The sequence below is a fragment of the Hippocampus comes genome, unplaced genomic scaffold (assembly GCF_001891065.2).
Source record: "Hippocampus comes isolate QL1 unplaced genomic scaffold, H_comes_QL1_v1.1 scaffold147, whole genome shotgun sequence".
Lineage (NCBI taxonomy): Eukaryota > Metazoa > Chordata > Actinopteri > Syngnathiformes > Syngnathidae > Hippocampus > Hippocampus comes.
Window position 1 is genome coordinate 2,516,263 of NW_017805009.1, and position 27,228 is coordinate 2,543,490.

At 41.2% G+C, this 27,228-nt stretch overlaps 2 protein-coding genes across 6 annotated transcripts in view; both read left to right on the top strand.

Annotated features, from left to right (window-relative positions):
- The first annotated feature begins 629 nt into the window (after positions 1 to 629).
- rnf10 (ring finger protein 10) lies at positions 630 to 10,891 on the top strand. Of its 2 annotated transcripts, none has more exons than XM_019862719.1 (17): positions 630 to 1,191; positions 1,695 to 1,879; positions 1,971 to 2,176; positions 2,248 to 2,338; positions 2,426 to 2,610; positions 2,730 to 2,866; positions 3,056 to 3,210; positions 5,053 to 5,178; positions 5,303 to 5,498; positions 5,674 to 5,807; positions 6,110 to 6,227; positions 7,409 to 7,510; positions 7,593 to 7,730; positions 8,512 to 8,600; positions 9,373 to 9,427; positions 9,833 to 9,994; positions 10,080 to 10,891. In XM_019862719.1, exons 1-17 carry the CDS (start codon positions 1,035 to 1,037, stop codon positions 10,151 to 10,153), a joined length of 2,310 nt encoding a protein of 769 aa, XP_019718278.1. In that variant the 5' UTR covers positions 630 to 1,034; the 3' UTR covers positions 10,154 to 10,891. The 2 variants fall into 2 exon arrangements, with proteins under 2 accessions (XP_019718278.1, XP_019718271.1); XM_019862712.1 differs by having other exon boundaries at positions 631 to 1,191; positions 5,267 to 5,498.
- A 974-nt stretch (positions 10,892 to 11,865) lies between these two features.
- Positions 11,866 to 27,228, top strand: part of LOC109511003 (trichohyalin) — a 25,229-nt gene continuing 9,866 nt past the window's right edge. For 3 of the 4 annotated variants that reach the window (XM_019861724.1, XM_019861740.1, XM_019861747.1), the window contains exons 1-5: positions 11,866 to 12,070; positions 15,001 to 16,224; positions 16,333 to 16,423; positions 17,090 to 20,977; positions 21,795 to 21,920. In XM_019861724.1, coding sequence (XP_019717283.1) covers positions 15,014 to 16,224; positions 16,333 to 16,423; positions 17,090 to 20,977; positions 21,795 to 21,920 — 5,316 coding nt within the window. In that variant the 5' untranslated portion in view covers positions 11,866 to 12,070; positions 15,001 to 15,013. Of the gene's footprint in view, positions 12,071 to 13,410; positions 13,562 to 15,000; positions 16,225 to 16,332; positions 16,424 to 17,089; positions 20,978 to 21,794; positions 21,921 to 27,228 lie in introns of all 4 variants that reach the window. The other variant, XM_019861732.1, reaches the window with a different exon arrangement.

Here is a 27,228-nt window from a genome sequence, read left to right on the forward strand (position 1 = left end):
TAGGTGCTACTTGGTGTAAAGGTTTGTGAACTACTGCTCTAGGTAATTCTGAAGGTGTCTGATGGTCTTAAATTAAAGACTTTTCAATGTCTTTTTGAGTTACAGTGTTAAAAAATAGCGACTGTACCAAAGTACTCTGTTGCATTATTATTTTATGTGAAATATTCTGAACAGCACTATATAAATAAAGAGATGTATTGATGCAGGGTTAATCTGGATGATGGATGGATGGATGGATGGATGGATTGATAGATAGAAACAGTTTTCCGCTGAGATGAGATATAAATTAAAACGCATCAATTTCCCCCAATTGTAACGCAATGTTATCGACCAACTAAATAAACTTACGTTTAGAACTTTGAACTTGCACTCAAGACGCCTTCGCACGAACGTTATAAGCAACGGTACTACATACTGTATAGTATAGTATACAGATGAAAAATCATAATTTGTTAACACTGCAATTAAAGACCATGATCGGTAATTTTTCAATCCAATGACGAAGAAAGATAAGCACATTCGTGATTCCAACCGGCTTTGATGCGTAGTAAGACTCGAGGTATTTCGAGTTGGACAAAGACGTACAACTACATTTCCCAAGATGCCCTAAAAGGCCTCGGCGTTTCACTTTTGTTGCAGCGAGAAGAAACATCCGGGTCTCTCAGGACTTTGACTGGCGACCCGTCGCCATTCGTGCAAGCGAATAGAAATATATTTTTGGAGCTAAATATTAACATTGAGACATTCAAACGAATAGGGAGCATTTAGAACATTGGCCTGGCTAACCGTTGGCCTCATCGAGAAGGAGCTTCATTTTTGGGGGTCTTGGCCCCGTGTGGCTAGCCTTCGTCATCTCTTTTCAAAACCTCCATAACTTGAGACGCCAATATCGTGTCTCTTGTTTTTTTTCTCTGGAGTATTTTGTTGTGAAGATGTCGCCGTGATGGGTTCTCCGCGTTTGAACGATATGAATCGGGGCCTTCGCCGCCTGACCCTCACTCATTGCTGCCCAGTTTATTCCTGTCTTTCATTTAATGCTAGTGAGCTCAGCAGCGCTCGGCTCGAAGCTCGGCCTCGTTCACTGCACGGAAACAAACATGGAGAAGAACCCGAGCAGCAGCAACAACACCAAGGTTCCACCTCGTTCCAACTCCTCTGGGCCAACCCCGGGGGAATCTAAACCGAAAACAGGTAAAAACAGCTGTCACTTTTGAAAACGTTAATCTGTTTTGAAAACGACATTTCTTGCTACACGACTGCCTAGAGAGGCCTCGTCGGAGCGCATAGCTATTCCCAACATGGCTGACATCGCTGTGAAAACGTTTGACCTGCTCTGAAAAGTTAATAGCAACATGCTTGTCGCACCCATACGTAGGACCCGGTTTATATATGTAATTTGGTATTCGCGTATTTTGTCACGTGAATGTTAGTTTGAAGCACTTGTTTGCATTCTGGTTGATAAGTCTCAAACGTTTACCCTTTGGTCATAATAAATGAAATCATCATGTAAAGTTCAACAACAGTTTGTTTTTTGCGGCTGGCGTTAGGTTAGGCGAACTGTAACTTATTCTCCATGATATGGATAGGAAAAAAAATGTAGATATTACATTTTCACAAAAAATGCCACACTATGCTATTTGCGTATGTTACTTTGAACACATTTTCATGCATGTTTTAATATTTGACATTTTCAGAAAACAAGAATAATGGGGGCACCAAGCGCTATAGCCGCAAGCGAGAGCCCTCCTTTCCCAAAGCAGAAAACTTCTCGGGTCCGCGTCGCACCAATCCACAGAAAAGCAAGAATTTTGACAAGAGACCCCCCCAGAGAGGCGGAGGAAGGAATTATGGAGTTGCAGGTGGAGGACGACGGGAGGAGGTTGATCTTTTAAGATCATATTTGTATATTTAAAATTTGGTGTATTATATCAGCAGTCCTGTGTAATTGTCATTAACCTCTGCCTTTTCAGGTAGCAGAGACGCGCCGGGCAGAGTTTAGCCCGGCTCAATTTGCTGGACCGAAAAAAATAAGCCTCAACCACCTGTTGAACTTCACCTTTGAACCTCGCGGAGGCAATGGTGCTGTCGGCGATGGCGGCTACTCCTGTTGGGGGCGTCGAAATAAGTGGGGTCATAAGCACAAGCCCTTTAACAAGGAGCTTTTCCTACAGGCCAAGTAAGCAAATGCATGAGGAGTCAAGATCATGTGTTCTCAAACAAGTTTGACAATTACTATGTGCATTGTAGCTGCCAGTTTGTGGTGACTGATGACCAGGACTACAAGGCTCACTTCACTGACCCAGATACCCTCGTCAACTGGGACTGTGTGCAACAAGTGGTTAGTGCCTCCCTATCCAGTGTGGGATTTCTTTTGTCGAAGCCGCAAACATTTAAGGAATATATCTCCTCTATTTTTTTCATAAAGCGAATCTACAGTCATGAGGTCCCATCTTGCCCCATCTGTCTCTACCCACCCGTGGCAGCGCGCATTACGCGCTGCGGACATATCTTCTGCTGGCCTTGCATACTGCACTACCTGTCTTTAAGTGACAAGACTTGGTCGAAGTGTCCAATATGTTATGAAGCTGTTCACACAGTGGATTTGAAGAGGTAATCAAGAAATAATTACAGCTGTCAGGCAACTGAGAGGCTATACAAAATTAGGTCAGAAATTGTCAGTGTTTTTCGCTACACTTATGATTGTAATATGAAAATGATTCTTGTTGCAGTGTGGTTGCTATGGAGACCAAGCAGTATGTGGTTGGTGATGTCATCACCATGCGCCTCATGCGGAGGGAAAAGGGGGCTGTGGTGGCCATGCCAAGCTCTCAGTGGGTGAAAGTGGAGGAGCCTGTACGGTTTGGAGGTAAATTAGCACAGGCATGACTATGGTTTAGTATGTGCTAGCTATTGTGGTGTACTTTACTCACAAAACTACTTGTGTGTAGACAAATTCATGAGACCATTTTTGTAGGTTGATGCGCCCATGACTGCTGGGAAAACAAAAATCAAGAAACAAGATGCCATTCAACAAGTATCTACTTTTGTTCTCCAGATACTTCTTTGAGCCCGTATTCCAAGCTGCTGCTAACCTCCTCCACCCAGGTCCTCAGCCTTGTGGAAGATGAGAAGGCAGTTTTGCAGGCTCAGCTATGCCAGGAAGAGGGAGCACAAGCTTGCTTCATCCAGAGCGCACTTTGCCATTTGCAGGTAAAGGTTTGCGTGCATGTCCTAGTCTTTTTATTATGGCAATGTAATTTTTTTTTTCCAGAAAATTAAGCCAGCATTAAGGATGATCACTCGAGTCCTCTTGATGGGCAAAGCTGACAATCAAGTAATTAAATGTTCAAAAATGTTTAATATTGGACAATTTCTGTTCAGAAATCCGGTTTGATGCCAGTTTTATATTGAACAGAATAAGGCTACATGGAGGAGTTGTGCCAAAATGGAGGCATTATGTGCCATCACAGAGACATTGGTGCACCTTGACTTCCCTGATTTGATGTGGTTCTTAGGACTGAAAAAGTTAAAACTCAATCAATGGCACTTATGCTTCTTAAAGTGAAGTTGTGCAGTCCGTTTTGCACCAGTTTCTTCAACAAAGTCTTTTAAGCCATATTTTTTCCTATAGTGATCATAGTTTTTTTTTCCAGAAAATTAAGCCAGCATTAAGGATGATCACTCGAGTCCTCTTGATGGGCAAAGCTGACAATCAAGTAATTAAATGTTCAAAAATGTTTAATATTGGACAATTTCTGTTCAGAAATCCGGTTTGATGCCAGTTTTATATTGAACAGAATAAGGCTACATGGAGGAGTTGTGCCAAAATGGAGGCATTATGTGCCATCACAGAGACATTGGTGCACCTTGACTTCCCTGATTTGATGTGGTTCTTAGGACTGAAAAAGTTAAAACTCAATCAATGGCACTTATGCTTCTTAAAGTGAAGTTGTGCAGTCCGTTTTGCACCAGTTTCTTCAACAAAGTCTTTTAAGAATATTTTTTTATGCCCATAAAACATTGATGTATATAGTATTTGTCCTCATTATTTAACCCATCACAGGAGTGAGCACAGCAAACACACAGTTAGTGGACCACATTGGAGCCAGGGACTACTTTATTTGAGGTATCATTGACCACAGGTTAGGGGAATGTTGGGAGCGGGTGACCTGAACCGGGACCTTCTTAACCACTAGTCAGTGGCTACCAACAAAGAATCAGTCACCCAATATTGGGGTTCCAACCCAAAGCCTTAAGGTAGCTACTGACTTGAGTTAACTGGGTTCATTCAAGAAAGCATAAAAAGTTGCTGATGTCCACAGCTGGAATCGGGGGACATGTAATCTGGGAGATGGTTCATCTGCAACACCTGTCAGTGCGAGCACTTCACCACGCAAACAAAAGCGCTACTCTCGGAACTGTTATTTAGACGTGTCCATATATAACTTTTTCACTTGGGATACAATGCAGATATTGCAGCCTAGAGTACTGTCCAGTACCGATACCAATCTGATAGTATGTTAGCAGAGCTGATGCATGTGTTTATTTTTTTGTGTGAAATGTCCAGGGACTTGATCACGTGATACTGTTCAAAGAACAATAGTCAGCAACAGTAGCTATGAGAAAATAAGAACCATTTGCGCCAAACATTTGGGTTACATAAATTCAACCTCAAATATGAGCATAGGAGAATGTACTGCATTTTAATAAAATAAAGGACGCTGAGAAATAACTGTAATAAAATCAGCAACAAATAATACTCTTTAAGTGCAAAATAAAAATTCAAGTTTACATCAGTACATCCAGAATCACGTTTTTATGTTCACACTGCTGGATAGAAGAACAGAGTCTGTAATGGACTGCTTTTATATGAGTGCTAATATTCGAGAGTTTGGCTGTAGACAGATATAATCCAATAGTGTTTTTTGGGTGGGGCTGATAGCGGACCGATATCAATATCGGATCTGGACAACCCTACTATTATGACGATCCCTAGCCATTTCTGGTTGCAAAGTAATCAGAAATGGCTCCCATTGTTTCTATGTGATTCAGGAGCAAGAAGAAATGTTGCTGAAACAGCAGACGGGTACAGACAACAGCTTTGATTCATCCTCTCTGGCTGTTGTCCTACCTGCTTCCCCTGTAGATGAAGTGGTAACCATTAACAGCTCTTTCAAGGTATAATTGGAGGAAAATTGCCATTTGTTTTTCTAGTGTATCCCTCCTGGCTTAAGTCACAGTCACAATTAACACACATGCTCTTTAGCCTGTGCTGCAGTACTCTTCTGCTTTTGATGATGAGGTGGCACAAGTCCTAGCGGCAGAAGGGTTACACGTGTCTCCTGAAGATACTTTGGAAAGTGTCGTTGAAGAGCCTACTGATGTTTTGGATCCAGCCCAACACCACATCTATGACGAAGAAACCCCTGCCAAAGAGTCTGAACAAAGTCACACTCAAACCAGCCAGGTGCACGGACCCTTCTATTATTTCTACCAAGGTTGGTGATTTCCAGTTCTTTTGTCAAAGCCATAATTGTGATATTGACTTTAATTTGACTTGTCCCATTTGTTGCTTAGTAAGGTGCAAACTTCATATTTTCCTTTTTGTCAGCAAAAACAATAAGATGAATACTTGGTACTGACATACCTTATGCATAACTATTTCCCCTTTAGCTGAGGACTGCCAGCAGATGTTCTTGCATCCTGTAAATGTACGTTGTCTGTTGAGGGAATACGGTAGCTTGGAGGCCAGCCCAGACTCCATTACTGCCACAGTGGTGGAGATCGAGGGACACACTGTCACTGAGGTCAGCAAAGCTCAAGCAAATTGTTCAGTTTGATTTCTTAATATTACATAGGTGATATATTGGCCACGAATATGTCAACATTACACATCACATTTAAGATGAACTAAGTATGGAAAGCCTTGTCAAGCTGAGTTCAACTGCGTCTCCAACTCTTTATTACAATACTTAAAAAAAAAAAAAAAAAACCTGCGTACACTGCTGATTCAGCAGCTCCTACTGTCAGTCACTTGTAAATGAAAATGCTAAATCAGTTTGGAAAATTATTGTCTTTAAAATGTTTCAAGTTTTTACCTTTCTCACAGGATATCCGCCGTCGACATCGTTACCTGTCACATCTGCCACTCACATGCGAGTTCAGCATTTGTGAGCTATCCTTGCAGCCACCAATCTTGTCCAAGGAAACCATGGATACATTTGCAGGTTTGTATTTCCTTTTTAAGCTACATGATGCACCTGACACAATTTTTTTTTCCTCTTCCACCTAAATGGCAAAATTCTGAAATGTCATCACGGTATAAAAATCAATTGCATATACTCAGATCAGAATTAGCTTTCTTAATGTTCTTTTGAATCGTAAACAAATCTGATGCGCATTGAATACTGTTCATTGTGACTGCAGCATGAATGGGCAAATAGACTGTAGAGTGGATATTAATTCTACACACTCCTGTTCAAATGCTAGTTTATTGTGACGTAAATAAAAGGAGACCAAGAAAAAAAACATTTAAACTTTTTTTTTTAAACTGGCAACCAAGCACAACACTTCTCGTGCCCCGTTGTTCGTATTGCGACCATGTTGATCCCCTCCTTCTCTTCAGTGTGGTTCACTGGGATGTCGAACGTGAGCGGCACCTCGTCATTGTTTGTGATGTGGTTGGGCTGGATGTGTTTGTCGGCGATCCTTTTACTACAGTAGGAGCGGAAGATGGCCAGCTTTTCCTTGTACAGTAATCCGCTGGATGTTGCTACGCCACGGTAGTCCTTGCCCGAAGGGATAGATGGCGCCATTTCATAAAATGAAAACGCCAAGCACCATGGATTCGATGATCTTGAATTCTCTCACGGCTGCTGGATTCCTATGGTCTTCTGCATAACTAATATCTTGCAGTTTAAACTGCGCTTAGTAGCGTGTCTCTTTGTAAGTACAAGTTTCGGGGGTCATTCGCCAAACTGATGTTGTTTGCACAATGCACTTACCGGCACTATATACACCTACTGGGGGCCTACCTTTTAATGTCCTATTTCACGCCCACCCTTCGCCCTTTAACGTTCGCGTGCTGTCCTCGGTCACATTTGCCTTTCCTCAATATAAGCAGTGTGTCGGCACAATCAGTCAAGTGGAGCGCTCATCACACAGCATCATTCATAGATTTTGGAACTCGGTGCATACATAAAGCACCCCATCCCTTTTTAAGAAAATGTAAGACTTAAATGCGCCTGATGCTCGTGAAAATGCAGTAAACAGAGACAGCTAGATATAGATAATTATTTTTAATAATGTGTACTTCACATGTGGCACTCAATTGAAATTGGGCATGAGTTGCACAGGAGTTAAATTGTGCTTAATTTTTGACTGACTGAATTTTCATACAAACTTGAAGATGAATTGGAGAAAAGAAAGCGCCTGAGACAGAAGAAAGCGAGAGATGAGAAGCGCAGAGAGAAGCGAATTGAAATTGAAGAAAACAAAAAGCAGGGTAAATGTAAGTATACACGTTGCTTTGAAAATCTTCTCCTGCAGGTCTTAGTAGGTACATTAATTTGTACTCCTGGTTTCCCCCTTAGATCCCGAGATGCATATTGGGCTAGAGAACCTTCAACATTTCCCAGCATTCGGATCACCACCTCCCACCAGCAGCACTCTGGTCCATCCTGATTTTACTTTGCTTCCTCCATCTCCCCTCAGCAGCAGCCCTTCCTCTGGTAAGCCCCACCATCTTATTTCTTATTCTGGTTCTCTCGCTGCACTCAGCAGCTGTTTGTTAAATATGTGAATATTTAGGCCCAACGTTCTTTTTCAAACTGGAGATAAAACAGGATAAGTATTCATTTCATTTTTATTTTAGAAACCAAAAATGTCACATTTTGTCAATCAAATGAAATATAAACATAGAGAAGGGAGTGCAACAAGTTTTATTTTGAACACAAAAAAATAAAAGAAATAGTACATAGGCTTATTGTGTACTATTTGCACATTTGAACTTAAAAGAAAAAAAAAGATCTTGATCATGGAGATGAGTCAAAAAGATTTGAAGTGTTGCCTTTTGTAGTGACTTTGTTTCTGCAATGTATGGATACGGGATGATAATATTCTGTGAAATTAATTTTTTGTCTGTAGTCTTAAAATATGCAAATATGGTGCCACTTTTGTCCTGGTCTTTTCCGATGAAAAAATATCCCTATCGTCTATGTTTTGTTACACTGCATCGTATGGGTCTTCTGCTTTGTTTCTAAATTGTATGTTCCTATACGATTCATTTCATTCTGTTTCATCATTACTGTTCTCAGAGCTAACTACGGTGGAGACAATAATTGCTAATACTAATCCTTTTAAATTTTTAATCATGATTTATTCCTGAGCAATTTCATTGCAATTTCAAAACTTAGTACTTCTCTCTCCCATCCAATCTCATTTGCTCAGTGTCAAAGTGATTCCTAAGACACCAAACTACTTCTTTTTTTTTTTTTTTTTTTTGTATTGCAGATGGGATGATGTTTCCAAGTCTGAATGGACAAAGCTCTCCTATTGTGGGAAGTGTGGAGGATGACTCTCACTGCATGTCTTTTGCACAGGTGTGTGTTAGTCACAAAGATAAACTTAAGAACGCTTATTTGAGTTGTTATGGTTGTTGCACATATCAACATAAAACCGTTAGAAAGTTCCCCATCATAATTTATGGACACAATGGCTCATAGTCATTGTCACAATAATGTTAAAAAAGTTGACGTTTTTACAGATGCATGCACTTCAAGCATCACATCTTAAATTTTAGAAATGAAAAATGTGTCGGCAGCCAGGTGTAGTTTTTTTACACACCAGAAACTGAAAACGGCAATAACGTAAATGAGATTTCTTGCATATAAAACACCATGAAATTTAAAGACTATAATGACCTAAAATATTTTGTTTCCCTACATTTTCCCCTCTGAATTCTCTGGATACAGGGTATTTAGAGTAAAACCCCCTCCATCGCAGGGGTTATGTGCCAGACCATCCCACGAAAAGAAAGTCCGCAGTAGACAAATACCCGATTAAAGTACTCATAGGCGTGTTTTAATTAGCATTTATGGCACTTGAAACACACTTTCAAGTAACTCTGCCATAGTTGACTTTTGTGGGTTAAAAAAAAAAATCACTCTTATGTAGCACTGTAGTGTATATTGCTTTTGAATCCACTTTCATCAGTTTTCCATGTGTGCAATTTTTCTATGGTTTGCTGTACCAATTGGCAAAAGCCAAAAGATAGCCCTAACTTCCAGAAACACAATATGCAGTGATTGATAAAAATTTGAGACTGTTTCATTCCTGTGCACACATCGTGTGACCCTTCCTGTATCCATATAGATGCTGAGAGATGGGAAAGCCAGAATTGATGGGCCTCGAATCACCACAAAGAAAGGTATTTAATTGCAAACAGTACATTTAATGTGACATTTTAATTGGAAAATGCAATTGAGCGTTACTTGCTGTGAAACCTGCTACTTACTCAAATTGTTACTATCATAAAAGTAGTGTAACCTAACCATAAATTGCAGCCTCTTCACGGTCTCAACAAGCAGCTTGTTATATGATCATTTGCTGAGCTGACGCGATTGTAAGAACTACAAATGATTAGATTTGTACAGTCACAGATGACCTTGTCAGTGCAACTGTGCTTGGTTGATGAGCTACAATAACTTGACTGATGGTGGGTGTGTTTGTGGGGTGAAATAATAGTTTTGTTGTATTGTATTTCACTTCCTGTAAAACCTGTTTTGTGACTATTGAAGATTGTGACTTCTCAATGCTCCTGACTGTCGAGCAGAAAAGCTGTTAGCTCCGCCTGCAGCAGACAGCGATGGTGAGAGTGACGCGTCAGACCGTGCTCCCGTACCCAACTTTCAGAACTCTTTCAGCCAAGCATTTGAGAAGGCACTCCTACAGCTAGACAGTCCAGCATCTTCTCCACAAACCTTGGTTGTCTCAGGTGCGTCATCTGATATTTTCCAAAGGATCAAACAGCCATTTTTATGTAACTTTATAACACAATTCATTTCTTTTTTTCCCTCCAGATGAGAAGGGAGGCAAGAAGAAAAAGAAAAAACAAAAACTTCTCTTCAGCACATCCATGGTTCACACAAAGTAGACAACACTGAAATAAATGTCATGATTTGGTTTCTTGGATAACTGCTTAGCTTCCTTTCAAACCTCTCTGGGAGTTCCAAGATTTTGCAAAGGATTGCAAAATGTTCTCAAATGTTAGACCCTGTCAGTCATTGTGTTGACTCTGGCTGTTTTTCAGTTCACCCTTTTATTTTCATTTAGTGCAAATTCCTCTTGGGGCTGTTTGCTGGAAGTAAGACTATTTTACTAACATTGGATAAGATTCATTTTAGGTGCTTTATATGATGAGTAGCAGTCAGCCAGCTGCAGGTACATTGCACCTTTGAAATCTTTCCAGGATTCTCAGTGCTCAGATATACCAGGACTTGTATTCCTATCAAACCGACGAAAGATTTCCTTTTGAAGTACATTTGAGTTGAAAAGTATTGCTTTAGTATTTTGTGGCAATTTGAATACACAACTAATGTATGCAATGACAACAGTATTGCAATAAAGAGATAAGAGCTTACAGTTAAACAAACTCCATCATATTCTTTCCGAGTAAATTATAATCAAAGCACTTAATTTCGTCTTGTTTATTGACTTTTGGTCGCAATATAAATTTAGCTGCAGTTGTGTGAAGCTGGAGAATTTGTGCTGTTTTAAGGATGCTTTTCACTTGAATAATGAGAATTTGTTTGAGGGTTCCTGAATTAACATTTAATTTTGAGCAAACGCCTAGGAAGTTATAAAACGAATAAATGAATTATGCCCAATCAAACAAGTGACTATTTTGTGAAGGCCAAAGAATCAAGAAATGTGTTTTGACTTTGTCTGCTCCTGCTGGTCTCACATAAGCAAGTAAGCAATGAAGCATCCACCTAGAGTGCAAGTCAAGTAAACCATTTCATTTTCTGTTTTTATCATGCATATAATTTCTAAAAACAACAGTCAAATTGGGGGTCACTCGATGTATTTAAAAGATTGCATCCCCCCCAAAAATGTGTGTATATCTCCAGCAGTAAGGGCACTTTTCTCATCCAGATCCAAAAGACGTGTGTTTGTGTGAGTGTGTTCGTCGGGGCGGGGGGCGTGGGCACCTGTGCGCGTGCATTGTACAGTAGTACAGTTTCCTGTCAGTAATTTAACATTTTACGTCACGTGAATCAGAATCATCTTTATTGGCCAAGTATGTAGAACACACAAGGAATTTGTCTCCGGTAGTACAGGCTATACCAGTATCATCATAAACAAGGACATGACAAAAAAAAGTATGGAAAGACATTCCGTAATGTAAGGGTACCGTTGTGCGGCGGTACCACCCAATGACAGTTGTGACACAATGTTCAAAGTATCAAGCAGAGCAAAAGTGATCAGAGGTAGAATAAAATACTATTAGCAGTTGGTGCAGATAATCATTGCACCAGTAGCAGTATTTGTAGAGCAAGTTTAAGTGTGCAATTGTACAGATGTCCTTGAGCGCTTTAAAGTGTCTGGTGCTGTGGAATATAGATCAGTGACAATGGTTCAAGTAAGTACAGAGCTGGAGCTACAATGATTATAGCGCTAATGCTGTTCCACAGGGTTGTGCAAAGTCGCTATATGAGAGGAAGTGCAATCCATCCATTTTCGGAACCGCTTCAGAAAAGTCGCCAAATTCCGCGTTCTTACGCATTGTTCCGCTAAAAACTTTATTTTGAAATTACTAACCGGAAACATTTTATAATGTAATTTCGCTCTCCGGCCGGTCAAATCGTTAAGCGCTGTGTGGTCCTGCCTGTCAACAACACCGCAACCTGAGAGGATTGCAGCCTCTTGGCTAGCAAAGTGTACCTGCGAAGTTGCTAAAAACCTCCATTGTTACAATTCGAAGTTATACTCCTAATTTCTGCTTCCTACAACCATGTAGCCCGTTTGTAAAGACATTTAAACACAGCAAGATGAAGAACGGAGTTTTTAGGTAAGTTCCGTGTGTTTCGCATCAAACAGAAAGACAGGTTCAGTCAGTGTTTCCATTTTGATAAGTTGGCTTCTCTTGAGTTAGCCTTCACTTCCTCGATCTGCGTTTAATTGGCCACGTAATCCAAACTTTATTTTTTTACATGTCGTATAGTGCTTTCTAAACGTGTTCATATCTGCGTACTTTAATGGTCTTTACTTTGGAGCAGGCCAGCACAGACTTGCTAATCTGCAGCGGGCGTTGGGGGCTGTACTAGCTCATACGGGGAGATTTAGTACTGGATGCACATTTTCAACATGTAAACACTAAAAGTATCAACTTCAAATACTAGTTACTGAAGTTGGACTCGACGTGATTGTGTTTTCATTCGTGATAGTCATTTGAGACGTTCAGGTGTGAGGTTGGTAATAAGGCGTTCCAACAATAAAGTTGTACTTTATAGCTGATACAGTAATAACATAATGAATCACGTTTGGTTATTGTGTGTGTGTGTGTGTGTGTGTGTGTGTGTGTGTGTGAGTGTAAACACACACTCACACACACACACACACACACATATATATATATATATATATGTGTGTGTGTGTATACTGTATATACCTGTATATATTTTTTGGGGTGGGGTGGACTTATGTAATGTGTTGGGGAATACGACACTCCTAACCTATGTGCTCCTTGGATAGCTGGGAAGATGTATGATTTCTGATTATTGCAGTTTTAAAGCTAAATTATTTTGAAAAAACACATAGTTTGCTATAAAACAAATCAGTGGCTACTAGTTAATAGACCCATACATTTGCTTTCTACTGTGGCTGAAGTGTTGTAAATTAGTTGATTCATGACGACAAGAAAGTGGCTCAGAGTTCATCAGCATTCAGAAATTATAGAGTAGTTGTGAAAGGGATAACAGATGCGCAGTGCTTGCAAATACAGAATGAGCATTTGGTTAATTACTTTTTTCATGTACTCAACTCAACTGTGTTTGTAGAGCACTTAAAAACAACCACGGCTGTATACAAAGTGCTGTACATGGAGCAAATATCATATATCCAACAATAAACACTAAAACAATAAATAATAACAAGACAGTAAAAAGCGCAAAAACAGTACAACTAAAAATCAAGTCTGAGTCATGCTGAGTCAAAAGCCAAAGAATAGAACTGAGTTGTATGTAGGTATGTCGTTGTTTGTCAGGATGAGTGCTCAAAGGTGTGGGTGTGACTTATTGTTCAAGTAAGTCTTTGTAAATACTAATGGGTTTCTATGAAGGTGCGCGAAGATCAAGAGATATTGTCAAATTAAAGTAATTTAGTGGTTCTGCTGTGATTTATATGCCATAGCCTGAAGAACGGCAGTCGTCAGGTGTTTGTAGACTGATAAAATCTTTGGGTTTCTTATGCTGTTTCAACACCTTCCTGCCGTGTGATATGACATCACTGTTGGCTTACAACACAAGTCAATGTCGTCAGCACACGGGTGACGTCTGCTTAGGTAGATTGTTTTTGTATTGATTTCCTGCCGATTTGTAAATTATCTGTTTTTCCACCAGGAGAGCAACATTTATAATGTTTTTTTTGCACACAGAAACATATGGAGTACATTAACCCATTCAAAGAGGATTGAGTACTTTTAAATGTCAACCAGGGATAGGCTTGTCTCCAGTCAAAGTAATGAATGGAGTGGATTACTGTATTTGAGTCTGTATCTCCATCAAGAATTTGGATGGGCAAAAAAGTAAAAATAGGCCACTCTTGTCAGGAATAGCTAATTTGCAAGATCCATCCATCCGTTTTCTATGCCACTTCACTGGGCTCGGGACTCATGGGTGAGCTGGAGCAAGTTTGGCGTACAACCTGGACTGGTCACATATAGACAGACAATCATCCACACCTGTCGCGAATTTGAACCCAAAGATGAAATGATTAAAGCATTAATTGTAGTGCATATAAATAACTTTTTTTTTCCGGTGGTTCTTCATCAATTTTTACATGCCCCATCCTATTTTACGGCTGCTTTGTAAACATTTACACATTTATTGATTAATATATGATAATATTTTCAAATGCACTGTGAAATGTCAGTAAAAAGTCATCATTGAAAAACACAGTTATTCATAAAAATATTTTGTTGCTGTGAGAAATATCAGAATGTAGAAAGTTATGATCAGTTTATGATTATCAGCACTCAGTTGTGTACACCTGCGCTTTATTGCTCTGGAGTGATTTATTTCCTTGAGCAAATTGAGCATTTTTCTGCTTCCACTTAAGGCACTCCCCACACAAAGTCCACAGTAGTGACCAGATAAAAAAAATTGTGATGCTTTTATGTTGTAACATGACAAGTGGGCATCATCTTTGGAATTTTCCCAAAAATAAATAAATAAACCATGGAATGAGCACTTCAAACACCCCTAAAATATTTCATAACAAATACATTGAAGAAAAACAATTTATTACTCAAGTGAAGCATCACAATAATTTTGCTGAGTCCACTTGGTGGACCGAACGGAATTTCAGCCCCCATGAGCTTTTTGGTGAATGTTTTTAACTGAAACTTTTCAGACAGTCGGAGAAGGCGTTCCCTCAGTAAAAAAGGGAGGGAAATGGTTGAGGAGATATGTTGTGACAAAATTAAATTATACAGTTTTATTCTTGAAAGCGTTTTTTTTTTTTTAACCACATTTTTCTGGAGGCGATATCACCCACAAACGTTCCACAAAAAGGCATTTTTTTTCTCCACACAAAATACTCAAATTTCTCTCGAACCCATCATCTCATTTTCAAAATTCTCAGTGTGTTGTACTCAGTTTGTAGTAGCCATTCCAACCTGAGTCAGCATCTTGACAGACTGTCATTTGGGGAAATCTTGTCATGTTGTTATTTTGTTGTACCATTTTCCTGGGCCACTGAGAACAATGTTTGTGTTTATAGGTGCTGTTAGAGGATGGCTGCACAGGTGAAGGTACAAAGTGGGGAGGTTGGGAGGACAATGACAGGAGGAAAACCTCACTTGAGTCCCCTGACTGACTCAAGCAACACAAGCCCGTCAATCACGCAGTCGCATATCATCACTCCTGAACCCAAAAAACCTGTCCCTGCCCCCAAACCACGGCTGACTCCAAAACCATTTGCTGTGGAGAAAAAAAACACTATCAAGCCTATACTTGCACCAAAGCCTCAAACCAAACCCAGACCAGAATCCACTAACAACACTGGACACGCACCAGAGTTTCCCAACAGTTCAGAACCGGAGCAATCAGTTGCCATTGTTAAGCCAAGCCCTGTGTCAACTAGTTCCAGTCGTCCCACCTCAACCTCATTTAGAACATCCAGTAAGGTGAATAATGGGAAAACAACCAATCCTGTTGCCCATCCGTTTAAACCAGCCCCTCCTTTTGACTCCGTGGACACCAACAAAAAAATGCCTCCATTACCAGCAGAAAGGCAGAAACCTAAGAACCAGATGACACCCATGCAGGGTAGAGCATCCATTGCTAGAGCCAAGTCATTGGGGTTTCTTAATCTGGATGAAAAAGAAGATGAACAAAATAATTCTGTGACAGTTGTCCCACCCCAACCTCAACCCCGGAGTTCCAGGCCCAGGCCTGTATCAGCTGTTTTTCTCAACAATCCAGAGACACCAGTTCCTCCTCCACGCTTGGCTAGTGGAAAACGTCTTTCATCTGATCTCACATCCAAGTTTGAGTCTATTGGTCTGTCATTGCACCGTAAAGCGACCAAAGCCAATGAGAAGGAAAGCACTCCAAAAGAAACAGCATTTCCACAAAAGACACAACAGGAGAAAATCAGTGCCTCGGAACAGAAGACTAGTACAGACGTTAAACAATCACCCCCAGACAACCAGGGGAATGACAATTCAGAAAAAATACGTGCACAGGAGACTGAGGATCAGCGAGGGGTTAGCATCAAGTCACGAATTAATCTCCTCCTTGATTCCGCCTCCGCGTCTGAGACGGTGGCTTCTGGCCAAAAATTGGATATTCTCGCTCCGGAGTTGACAGTCCCTGAAAGTGAGCCGCAAGTGGGGGTTAAACAGCTCATCAGGCAGCTAACAGAGGATATAACTTCAAATCAGAGTCCCGTCATGAAACCTGCGCTGAAGCCTCGCCACCTGGCCACTGATCTCACTAAAAAGTAAGATCTGCCTGCCACCAATGCATTAGTGTGATGCATGTTTGTTCATGAGTTCCATTGTCATGCATGTTTTATTTTATTTTTTGTGGTCGGATATGTCTTTTCCAGGTTTTCTTCCGAGAGGTTGTCTGACTTTGGCCATGTTTCACCCGGTGAAACTGCAGAATGTCATGAGATCAGCAAAGATCCACAAAGGAGGGTAAGAGATGCACACATTTTTGCAAAGGTTTGTCTTGGGCTTTGTCAGTGATTTGCTGTTAAAGCAGAGGATAACATTCCCAGTAGAAATGAGCAATTGGGCCTTGATGACATATAAAAGAAGATGTGATATCAGTATTTGCGGTTTCCCTCAGACATGGACATGAATACCATTGCATATTTTAATAATTGAAGAGCTCTTTTCAAAATGCAGTAAATGCCAAGTAACAATAAAAATGATATTGCCATGCCACCCTAATGTATTAAGACTCTTACTATCAATGCAATGTACTGTATCTGCTCAAGGTGCATCAAACTGCAGTTCAATTCCAAATTGTAATCAGCGCTATACTTGTTTTTAGACAGAATGTGGTGTCACCATTTTGACAAATCAGCGTTCAAGCAGCAGTGTACTGTCGAACATAGTGGTGCTCTAAATTGCAAAGCCAAATTTCATTTGGCTTTGTAAAACACATTTTTTAAATTACAAATACTGTTGACAGTTGTGGCGAACAAATGACATTTTCACCAGGCTGCAGATGACATACGTTGAAAAGAACCAAAAGTTTCTCAAAGAATTGGCTTTCAGGTGGTGGATCAATTCCAGCATATTCCTTAATTAATGTTTGCATTACAGTATACTTGTGATACTTTTTTTTTTTTTTAGATTGAACCGGTCAACTCCAGTGGCAAGATGGCTGTGGAGTTCCAAGATGACCTCAAAAATATCAGCTCAATGACAGAAATTCCAGAGAGAGAACACATATCAATTGCCACCAACAATGAAAGTGTTGAAATGCAGACAGTGCGAGCATCCTTATTTGATAATATAGTGGAGACAGCCAGTGTTGGCGCTGATTTACTCAGTAATCCATCTTTGCCAGGAGGAAACAATAAGGATGAAGTAACACTAGTGACTGCCATTTATAAAGATTGTGTATCTCCACCTCCTCTAAGAGTAAACCACACCATGGACACAGTGCAAGCAGTGGGAGAGAGCAGAGCAGTGAGTGAGAGCATTCCATCTGCTCAGTGGGAAGATAAAGCTTTGACCTTACGCTCCAGACGCTCAGAAGGAAACAGAGCGATGATCGAGACAACGGGTTTAATACAAGGAGAACCAGCTTCAACAATGGCAATGGAGCAACAGCCTCGATACTTGCGAATAGGATCCTTGCACAAATGGCCAACGACGGATGTTGCTCAAGAGCCCGATTTGGAGAATGTTACGCTAAAGCAATCACAAAGGGGAATAGACCTGGATTTGAATAAGGACAAAGACAGACAGAGAGAAGCAGATCATGAGGAAATAGCTGCAGCTCCGAAACGCATGAAAACACTGCAGACAGCTGAAAAGCCAAAACCTAAGGCAACCTATTTTGCTTTGACCGGACAAATACAGGAGTCGGATCCTGGATCAGACATTATAGAGTCAGCAGTGCCTTATGATGATATTGGTTCTGGACAGGTAAGCTCTCCAGATACAGTAGCTGCTATTAAGAGGAATCTGTCATTAGATGCAACTTTGGGAAAAAATTCTCAAGAGAAATATGAGGACGTAAAGAGGACAAGCCACATTTCAGCCAGACAGGTGGTATCTGCACTGGATGCGCCAACAGCAGAGAAAATGACAGATGTGAAAACAGAGCAAACAAAGGAGGATGGAAGGCAAAATGCCAAAATGAAAGTTATTGATATGGACAAACGGAGACAAATGGAAATGGAAAGACAAGCCATTTTACAGTTTTCACAGATGAAAGAAAGGGAGATGCAAAGAGAATTTGAAAGACGTAAGGCATTTGAAAGGGAGAAACAAAAACAGACAGAGCTTCAAAACCAGAATCCCCAAGAATTAGAGTATGAAAATATGAAAGAAATGGAAAAGCAAAGGCAGTTGCCGTTCACAAAAGAAAGGGCAAATCAGCAAGAACAGGAGATGCAGAGGAGGCAGGAAGTGGAGAGGCAAAGAGAGCTAGAGAGACAGAGAGAGTTAGAAAAGCAGAGACAGGAAGAAATGCATAGGCAGAAGGAACAAGAAAAGGAAAGACAACAAAAACTGCAAAGGCAGCGAGCGCAGGAACTGGCGAGGCACCAAGCACTGATGAGGCAAAAAGCTCAGGAAATTGAAAGGCAGCTGGAACTGATGAAGATGGAGCAGGAAAAAGAGAAACACAGAGAATTTGAGAGGCACCAAGAGCAGATGAGGCTGAAGGAACAGGAAAAGGAAAGACAGGAAGAATTGAGGAGACAAAAGGAGCAGCAGAAAGAACTAGAGAGGCAACGTGAGTTGGAGAGACAGCATGAACTGATGAGATTGAGGGAGCAGGAAAGGGAGAGACAGCGACAATTAGAGAGACAGAAAGAGCTGATGAGGCTGAGAGAGCAGGAAGAGGAGCGACGGCGAGAAGTTCAGAGAGAGCAGGAACGGATGAGGCTGAGGGAGCAGGAAGAGGAGAGGTTGAAAGAACAGATGAGACTGAGAGAGCAGGAAATGGAGAGACTGCGAGAACAGGAGAAGCAGCAAGAACAACTGAGGCAAAGAGAGCAAGAAATTGAGAGACAGCGAGAAGTTGAAATACAACACTCACAGATGAAGCTGAGAGAGCAAGAAAAAGAGAAACAGCAAGATCAGGCGAGGCTGAGAGAGGAGGAAATGGAGAGACTGCGAGAACTTGGGAGACAAAAAGAACAACCGAAGCAAAACGAGCAAAAAATGGAAAGACAGCAAGATCTCGAGCGACAACAAGAACAGGGGAGACTGAGGGAGCAGGAACTGGAGAGACGGCGAGAACTTAAGAGGCAGCAAGAACGACTGAGACAAAGGGAACAAGAATTAGAAAAACAAGAGCTTAAACAACAGCAAGAAGATGTGAGACTGAGGGAGGAGGAAATGGAGAGACTGCATAAAATTGAGAAGCAGCCTAGGGAGCAAGATATGGAGAGACAGCAAGAACTCGAACATCAGCAAGAAAAGGTGAGGCTGAGGGAAAAGGAAATGGAGAGACGACGAGAACTTAAGAGGCAGCAAGAACGATTGAGGCTGAGGCAGCAAGAGATGGAGAGACAACAAGAACTTGAGAGGGAGCAAGAACAACTGAGGCAGAGGGAGAAAGAAACGGAGAGACGAGAACTTGCACGACAGCAGGAAAAAGTGAGGTTGAAGGAGCAGGAAATGGAGAGACAGCGAGAGTTTGAGCGGCGTCAAGAACAAGTGAAGCATAGAGAACTAGAAAGGGAGAGACTGCAAGCACTCGAGCCGCAGCAAGAACAGGTGAGGCTGAGGGAGCAGGAAAAAGAGCGACAGCGGGGATTTCAAAAGCAGCAAGAACTGGATCAAGAGAGGCAGCGTGAATGGGAAAGACAAAGACAGAAAGAGGAAGAGAGACAGACAGAGCTGGACAAGGAGACACTTCTTTTGGAAATGCAAAGGAATAGGCGAATGGAGGAACTGGAGAGAGTTAAAGAGAAAGAAGAAGGAAAGCTCTTTGACCAAAAACAGAAGGAGAAAGAAAATAAGAGATATCTTTTTGAGCTTGAAAAGCAGTGGTACAGAGGCAAGGCTGAGAAAACTACATTGTCATTAGAACAAGAAATGCAAAGAAAGAAAGGGATTGATAAAGAAAGGGAACAACTAAGACAACTGGAGAGGGAGCATGAGGAAGAGACTGAGAGAGAACATTTTAAAGAGCTGGACAGACTGAGAGACTTGCAAAGGGAAAAACAACTCCACGCCGAGAAACAGAACCAAAGGTTAATACAACAGGCCTCGCAGAATGAAAGGCTTAGATGGGAGGCAGAGAGAGAGAAAATGGAGAAGGCTGAGGCAGAGAAAATGCGACAGATTGCCAGACTTCAAGAAGCAGAGCGACAAAGACTCAAGGACAAACAAAGGAAAGAGGAACAGGAGAGAATGAGGCTCGATCAATCGCCTTTGAGGCCCAAAGTGGTGGATGTGGATTCTTTGCTCAGAACTGCCACCTCTCAACACATCGACCCTGCACGAAGATGGAAGGAGCCCTCTTCCAGAGCTGAAGTGCCCTACAAGCCTTCCATTCTTGATGTGGACTCTTTCACGTCTCAATCTCAGTCATCATCAAATCAAGATATACCGACTGCTTCCAGTATTCAAGAAGTGGACTCCAACTTTGGGAGTATATTGCGGCCTGCACCTGAAAGAGATATTACATGGAAGATGCCGCCACAGAATTCTCTTGATTCAGCAAGTCCAGTTTGGACAATATCTCCCCATGACCCTCGTCATCTGCAGCCAACTGACATGTCTCACAGTAAACCTCTTCATGAGCCAAGAAAACACACAACCAAAGTCAGCCCAGAACGACCGCTTGTCAGGCAGGACGAACATTCCCTGGCCCCACAGAACCATTGGCGCCGCAGGCAAGGTGAGCTGCTTGACTTGGACCCTTTTTTCCAAAGAGAGGCAACAACTGGCGTTCCCAGCAGTGCTCCTGTTGATCAGGTCTGGTTACCTAGACAACTAAAATCCAGAGACAACCAGGAAGAGGTCTGGCACCGTAGGAGATCCCAAGGATCCCAGGTAAATTGGAGAGATCTGTCAAATATTTATTCGAATGGAGATAATGTTGGCATTTGTCAAATGTTTTGTGCATTGTTCCTATTAATGCTTTTAAAACGTTTGTATGCTGTGAATGAAACTTTTGACGTGGCCATGTTTTACATCCACCACATTTTACTACACACAGAGGGCGCTTCTCCATTACAGGTTCCAGAACACCCTGGCCCCGCTCTGCCCCGCCCTAGCTACAAGCAACAGGGGCTAGGCTTGGCCACTCTAGTCTCTGTCCGTTTAGCGCTTCATTTATTTTATCCTCATGTAGTCTGATCTGTTACGTTCATGCTTCATTGATGCTTCACTACAGTTTCACATGGGTGCAAAATCCTAATCTATTGAACTGGATACTACAACGCCAGCAGCTGTTTTATATCCTAAAATGTAAAAAAGCTGACATTTAGTACAGCTGACCTAGCTAAGGAGCTCAGCAAAGAAGTTCTCTGTGAGGCAAACGGCTTTCACTTTTTGCCATGCGTGACAGCGTGAGAGAAAGGCTAACGACAGAGGTCTGATACAATGTCATGGTGGGTCTTCATTGAGACGGTACTGCTGAACAGTTGATTTAAAGCTCATTATAGCTGGCTGTGAACATTCACTCTGGTTATTCACAGACATGTTGCACATTCACTTTTGGGTAAAACGCTTGACAAACACAAACTCCCCACATAGCTATGTCATACATAGTGAGTTCTTAAACGGACAGCACACACAACAATATTACAAGATTTTTATTTATTTATTTACTCCAGTTCAAGTCACTTTGGTCTCTTTGTCTTACAAGGAACTGAACAGGATGCGTTCTCGCAGTATGTCACGTCGATCAGCTCCATCTGGTGCTGTTCTTGAGAAAAGTGTTTCTAGACTACGAAGTCGTAGTGCCCACAGAGAACCGGACCACAACAGCCGGGTAAGTTTGATTTCAGCAGCTGCAAAATATTGTTATTGTGTTGTGTTTTTTTCAGGAAATGCATAATGCAAACATTCTCTATATTTATATATATATATAGACCTTAAGGAAAAAAGTGTTCCGACTCTCTGTAAAAATAGTGAAGAAAATCTTTAGGTTTATATTATGATTTTGCACAATCAAAACAGATATTGGGGGGGGGGAATGCATTGTCATATTGGCAGCTGAATGCCTGGGATGAGTCATGACTATTGAATGGATGGATGTTTAAGCATGGCATCAAAGGCTCACCTCTCAGCATGTTACCCCATGTTGTCTGTCAAACGGTGCCAAATGCCTTCTCATGCCTGCAATTCAAGATTGGATTAAGCAAATTGTTTGCATGTCGTCAGAAGCCTGTTAGTACGGCTCAGGGAAAGCTGTGACATGAGATGGACTGCAGTGCAACTGTGCCCTGCAGACATGTTTTTCTTTCGTGCCCAAGGTTACATCTGTATACAAAACCAACTGTAGTGACATTACTGTATTTAGATTCAGAATATGCATCTTCTCTTGGCATCTGTTAACATAATTTTAAACTCAGTTTAAGGTCACCACCACCATCTAGTGGTTATAAGGGGTCATGGTTTCTGAAATTTGAACTATAAGTACAGTACTGTATTTCAAATGCAGCTACAGTCAAATTTTTGGTGCCGAAAGCAATGCGGTATTCACTATATTCCATTCTAGGGTCGCAGCAAAGATACTAACTTCTTAACCCGTGCCAACAGCATATACAATCAATTTTGTATTGGATTGACAATTGTTTTTCTTTTGTTGTGTGGGTTTTTTTTTTTTTTCACTTTATCTTAGAGTCCGTGTTGTGATTATGATACCAATCTTATGCGTCACTGTTTGCCTAGAATTGTGGGATTATTTGCTGACGATTTGTTCTGCATTATTTGCTGATAGAGATTTGTGCTTCATAGCCAGGGCTTTTGGCTTGGGTTCACCTCTTGCAATTGAAACAGACAAATTGCCCCTTCGCCAATGTGGGGACTACGGAAAATATTTATCTTGCCATACCCCATTTCCAAAAGTATGTTGTTTATTTGGCAGTTCGAAATTAGTTTCGATCTTTAAAGTGGTACCTGTCATATTTAAATAAATGTTTGTTTGTTTGTTTATTTGTTTATTGAACATGTATAAAACATACAATAACATGACAAAATGCAAACAAAAATTATGAAAGGAAAATAAAAGTAAAAGTAAGTAATACAAACATCATCACAGTTATATGTTCAAAGGAGTAGGAAGAAGTATACAACTTATCTAGTCCTACCCCTTGTTGTGCAATAATGTATATTGATCATTTCCAATACCAAAGAAAAGAAGAAATCTAAATTTCATCAAATACTTTTACCCTTTAAATGATTACAAACACTGAAAAAAAGAGCAAATTGAGCAATGATGCCATTTTTTTTTCATCAGGGATATTCTAGTCCAGATTCCTCAAAAGCTATTCAGAATGTTCCTTTTTAATTGATAGCACAATCTGGTGTAGTTGTTTGGGGCAGATAATATCACTTCTGAATATTGGATCAATGCATAACCAATCGAAATAGTTGGTGGCATACAAACCTTTGCTGGGGGAGGGTCCTTCGAGTCACACAGATGAGACGATGGTTGTGTGCTGACATCATGGTGTTAGTCAAAGGGAAGCTTGTGCGTGGGGCTGAGCAGAGCAGAGATTGGCATGGCGCTTACTGCTTTGTTGTACAACTTGTACCTGTGGTCATGTTGCTTGAGTCCGCACTACTTCTGGGTAAGTAACACTGCGCCACCTATACATTTTTCCAGGAGACTGTTCTCGACATGTTCAAAAATGTCATTGAAGTACAGTTCATCTTTATGTTACTTATCATGTCCTTTGTATGCAATCTCTGGTTGGGTTTCCACCTGGCTATGCTGCTGTGCACTGAATGATATCATCAGAAGAGGGGAAGTGATGAGCAGCTGTGAGTCACAACTGGTCAGATGGGTTGTAAAGAGACATTGCAGAGCAGCTTGTTTTAGGAGCTTTTCCTGGACAGTACTTCCTTTAATTTTGGGTATTTCAAATATACATCAGGGATAGAGATAATGTGTGATAAACCCTTTTTTCCTGTTTGCTACAGAAATGAAATACATTGCTATTGCTGATGCTGACTCCTTTTCTTCACGTTGAAAGATATTAAAAGCAAAACATATTCCAATGATTTCACATGCCTTTATCATTCATACAAGACAACTATACATATTGTACCTTCATGAGTAAAGGAAATAATAGTCATTCTTCTGGTCAGATCAGGGAAAAATTACTCAGCTGTTTTCCTGTAAGCGTAGCCTTCCGAGTATGTTACACAGATTACCTGCAGAGGGCATATTTGGACAGTGAGGCAGCATTTTAGCTCCTCTGTCTTTGTGTACTCTGAAATGAATTGTGTGAAGTACAAATGGAGTGTTTTTAATTAATTTCTTGCACACTAGATTAAATTAACAGTTAAAACATGTTGTGATACTTTTTTATGACAACACTGTTGACTAATTAGTTGATATTATTCCACAAAGCTCTTAGATGCCCGTTTTATGTTCTCTCTGTATGTCTCAACAAGCTATTTTTTCCCCACCAAGCTTGATCACAGACTTCTGTCATCACTACTTGGTTATTATTCACAGTTCATCATGTCAGTTTTTTTTTAATTCTCTGCTGTGCTGTTACACCGTCTTTGCCAGCACTCTATATTTGCTTCCATATCCCTTCTTTTGTTGCTATAGCACTTGAGTGTTCTTGCACTGCAATCAAAACAGGCCTGAGCAACGGCACCGCAGAGCCCTCCCCCTACCCTCCCCTCTGTCTCCTGTTTGGAATCAGGGACCTCCCATTCTTGCTGTCGCGCTCTCTGATTCCACTCTTCCACTCTCCACCCAGTTTCTCCTTGAGAGTGAGTCCTAATGTCCTGAATACAGAAAGGAGCTCCACTGACGCATTTTCTCCTACCTGTCTGTACCTGCAGATTACAGCAAAGGGAGAACAGTCTCTCTTTTTTTTTCCCCCTCCCTACTCTGGATTTGACTTTCCTACCACATCTCTCGCTCCTGCCAGTGGTTTGGGTTTCTTGGTGGAATATAAACTAGCGCCGCAGCTTTCTTTTTGCAACTATTTGTCATTTACCGTTTCTCCTCTTTGCCAGGATAGCACCGCCTAGTTGCCGTGGGAGGTTAATCGTTGATGGATTTTTCAACCTTTTTCAGTTGAATCTGGAATCTCGACAGATGGGCATACACCTGCTGATTCGGCGACAGCTTTTGAAAATCAAATTATCACTCAGTTTTGTTAGCTGTGTCAGTTTATCACGAGTCTAGGAAACTTTTGTCATGGCAAGTGCATGAGTTGCTGGTACTTTCTGCACTTGGCATTTACAGGTCCAGGCATTGGCTTTTCAGGAATATCATTGCAAGCATAACCTGTGTCCATCAATATAGACATTAGAAATGTCACAATTGACTGGCTGAGACCCTGAAACCATGACGGTAATGAGCTGAAACGTAGCCCTTGTGGCTCCTCTGAGACTGCATTGCAGAGAAGACATTAACAAGTGAAACCAAAGGGTGCCTTGTTCCTGTTACAGTCATACAGACTATTATAAACTGTAAGCATCACTCCTACATCAGACCGCATGGGCAGTTTTGTGTCTTCACCTTCCGCACTGCTGTAATGCAGTATTGACCCAGCAGCCAGCACCAGTGTTTAGGAAAAAGTTCCTGCATAGCACAGTCTTAATGATTCCTTGCTGCTGTGATAGCAAGTGTCACAGCTCAGCTCAGAGACGATCGTGACAAAGCTGGTTTTGTACAGATTGGACTGCGATGGAGTATTTCTCGGACAAACTGTCAGTGGCACATTCTCAAGTGTCAGGATGGGTAGGAAATGTCCGTCGCTCCTTTCATGGGGCACTAAGCTTTTTTTCCAGTTCAGCGGAGAGAGAAGGAGGAGAAGTCAGGGCCGGACACTTCAACAGAACAAGCTCCTTGCGCTCGCTAGCTTCCCGCAGCAGGGAATCAATTCGCAGGTTTTCACTGCGCAGCCAGCAACGTCTGTCCTTACGCAGGCGCACCGCACCCAACACCCCCATTGCTGTAAGATAGCACCTTGAAATCTGATTATTTTGCATTGATGTGCATGTATGTTTACCCGTTGAACAGCTCACGTTGTCTCTCAGTCCCTCATGTTTACATTTTTCATCTTTATATATCTTGTCTTGACACTTTCCCCTGTTTAGTTATGATGGTGATTTTAAAAATGATTCTGAATATTAAAATGTATGTTCAAAATAGAGACAGAAATCTTCCTGTATCGGCAAAAGTATTCAGATTTTTGTTGCTCTTCAATCATTATCTGTGGTTGACTCATAGTTTCCCTTGTGCCCTCTGTACCTTCATCTTGTGTGTTATTTGAGACATTTAGACAATTCTTTGTGGAAATCGTTGAGGGAAGACGCTTTTCTGTATCAAGCATGACTTTGTCCAATATCTTGTACAGCATTTTCCAGAACACTCCAGGCTGCTATACAGTGGCTCAACCTGTCTATTCATGTAGGTGTAATGACCGGCTGTTGCAAGACTTTTAGGCCGTATACTTTTCTTATAGGTTTTTTGTAAGATTGTCAATTGTCTGTACCGTAGTGACCAGATCTACCATATGCTGTATGGATAGGACAGATTTAGAGAGCCTTGTATGGATGGATACATTGCAGTAAGGAGAGTCACTCCTATCTTTAGGGAACACCTGTTTGCTATCCAATGCTTGATGAGTCATAACAGCTAAAGATAAGCAATGGTTTCAATACATATTTGTGCCCTTGGCCCAAGATGTATCGTTTGGTCTTAGAGAGGTAGCTGTTATTTCAGAGGGCTTGCCAATGGACTTTGCCACTTGTTTTTTTAATCATTATTGAACCGTATAAAGAGATGGAAGTCAGTGTGTAGCGCAGAACTGTGAATATTGGTACAAACGTAATGAACACAAGTTAATGAGCATAGTTAGTACCTGCTTCAGACTGACACGTGACCAACATGGTGTCACAGGAGTGCCGCCATACTGCCCAAAAATATAAACAAGAAGAAACGGTCGTATAAGAAGATTGTAAATGAGTAGGAATCGTCGCATGCTGTCCGCCGGATGCCTCCTCCCTTCGACGAATCGTAATGGCCGCATGTTGACACCCCCACCCCATTTCTCTCCACAAATAAGAATTTGCGCTTTTTGGCCACCACCGTCTCACCCCCC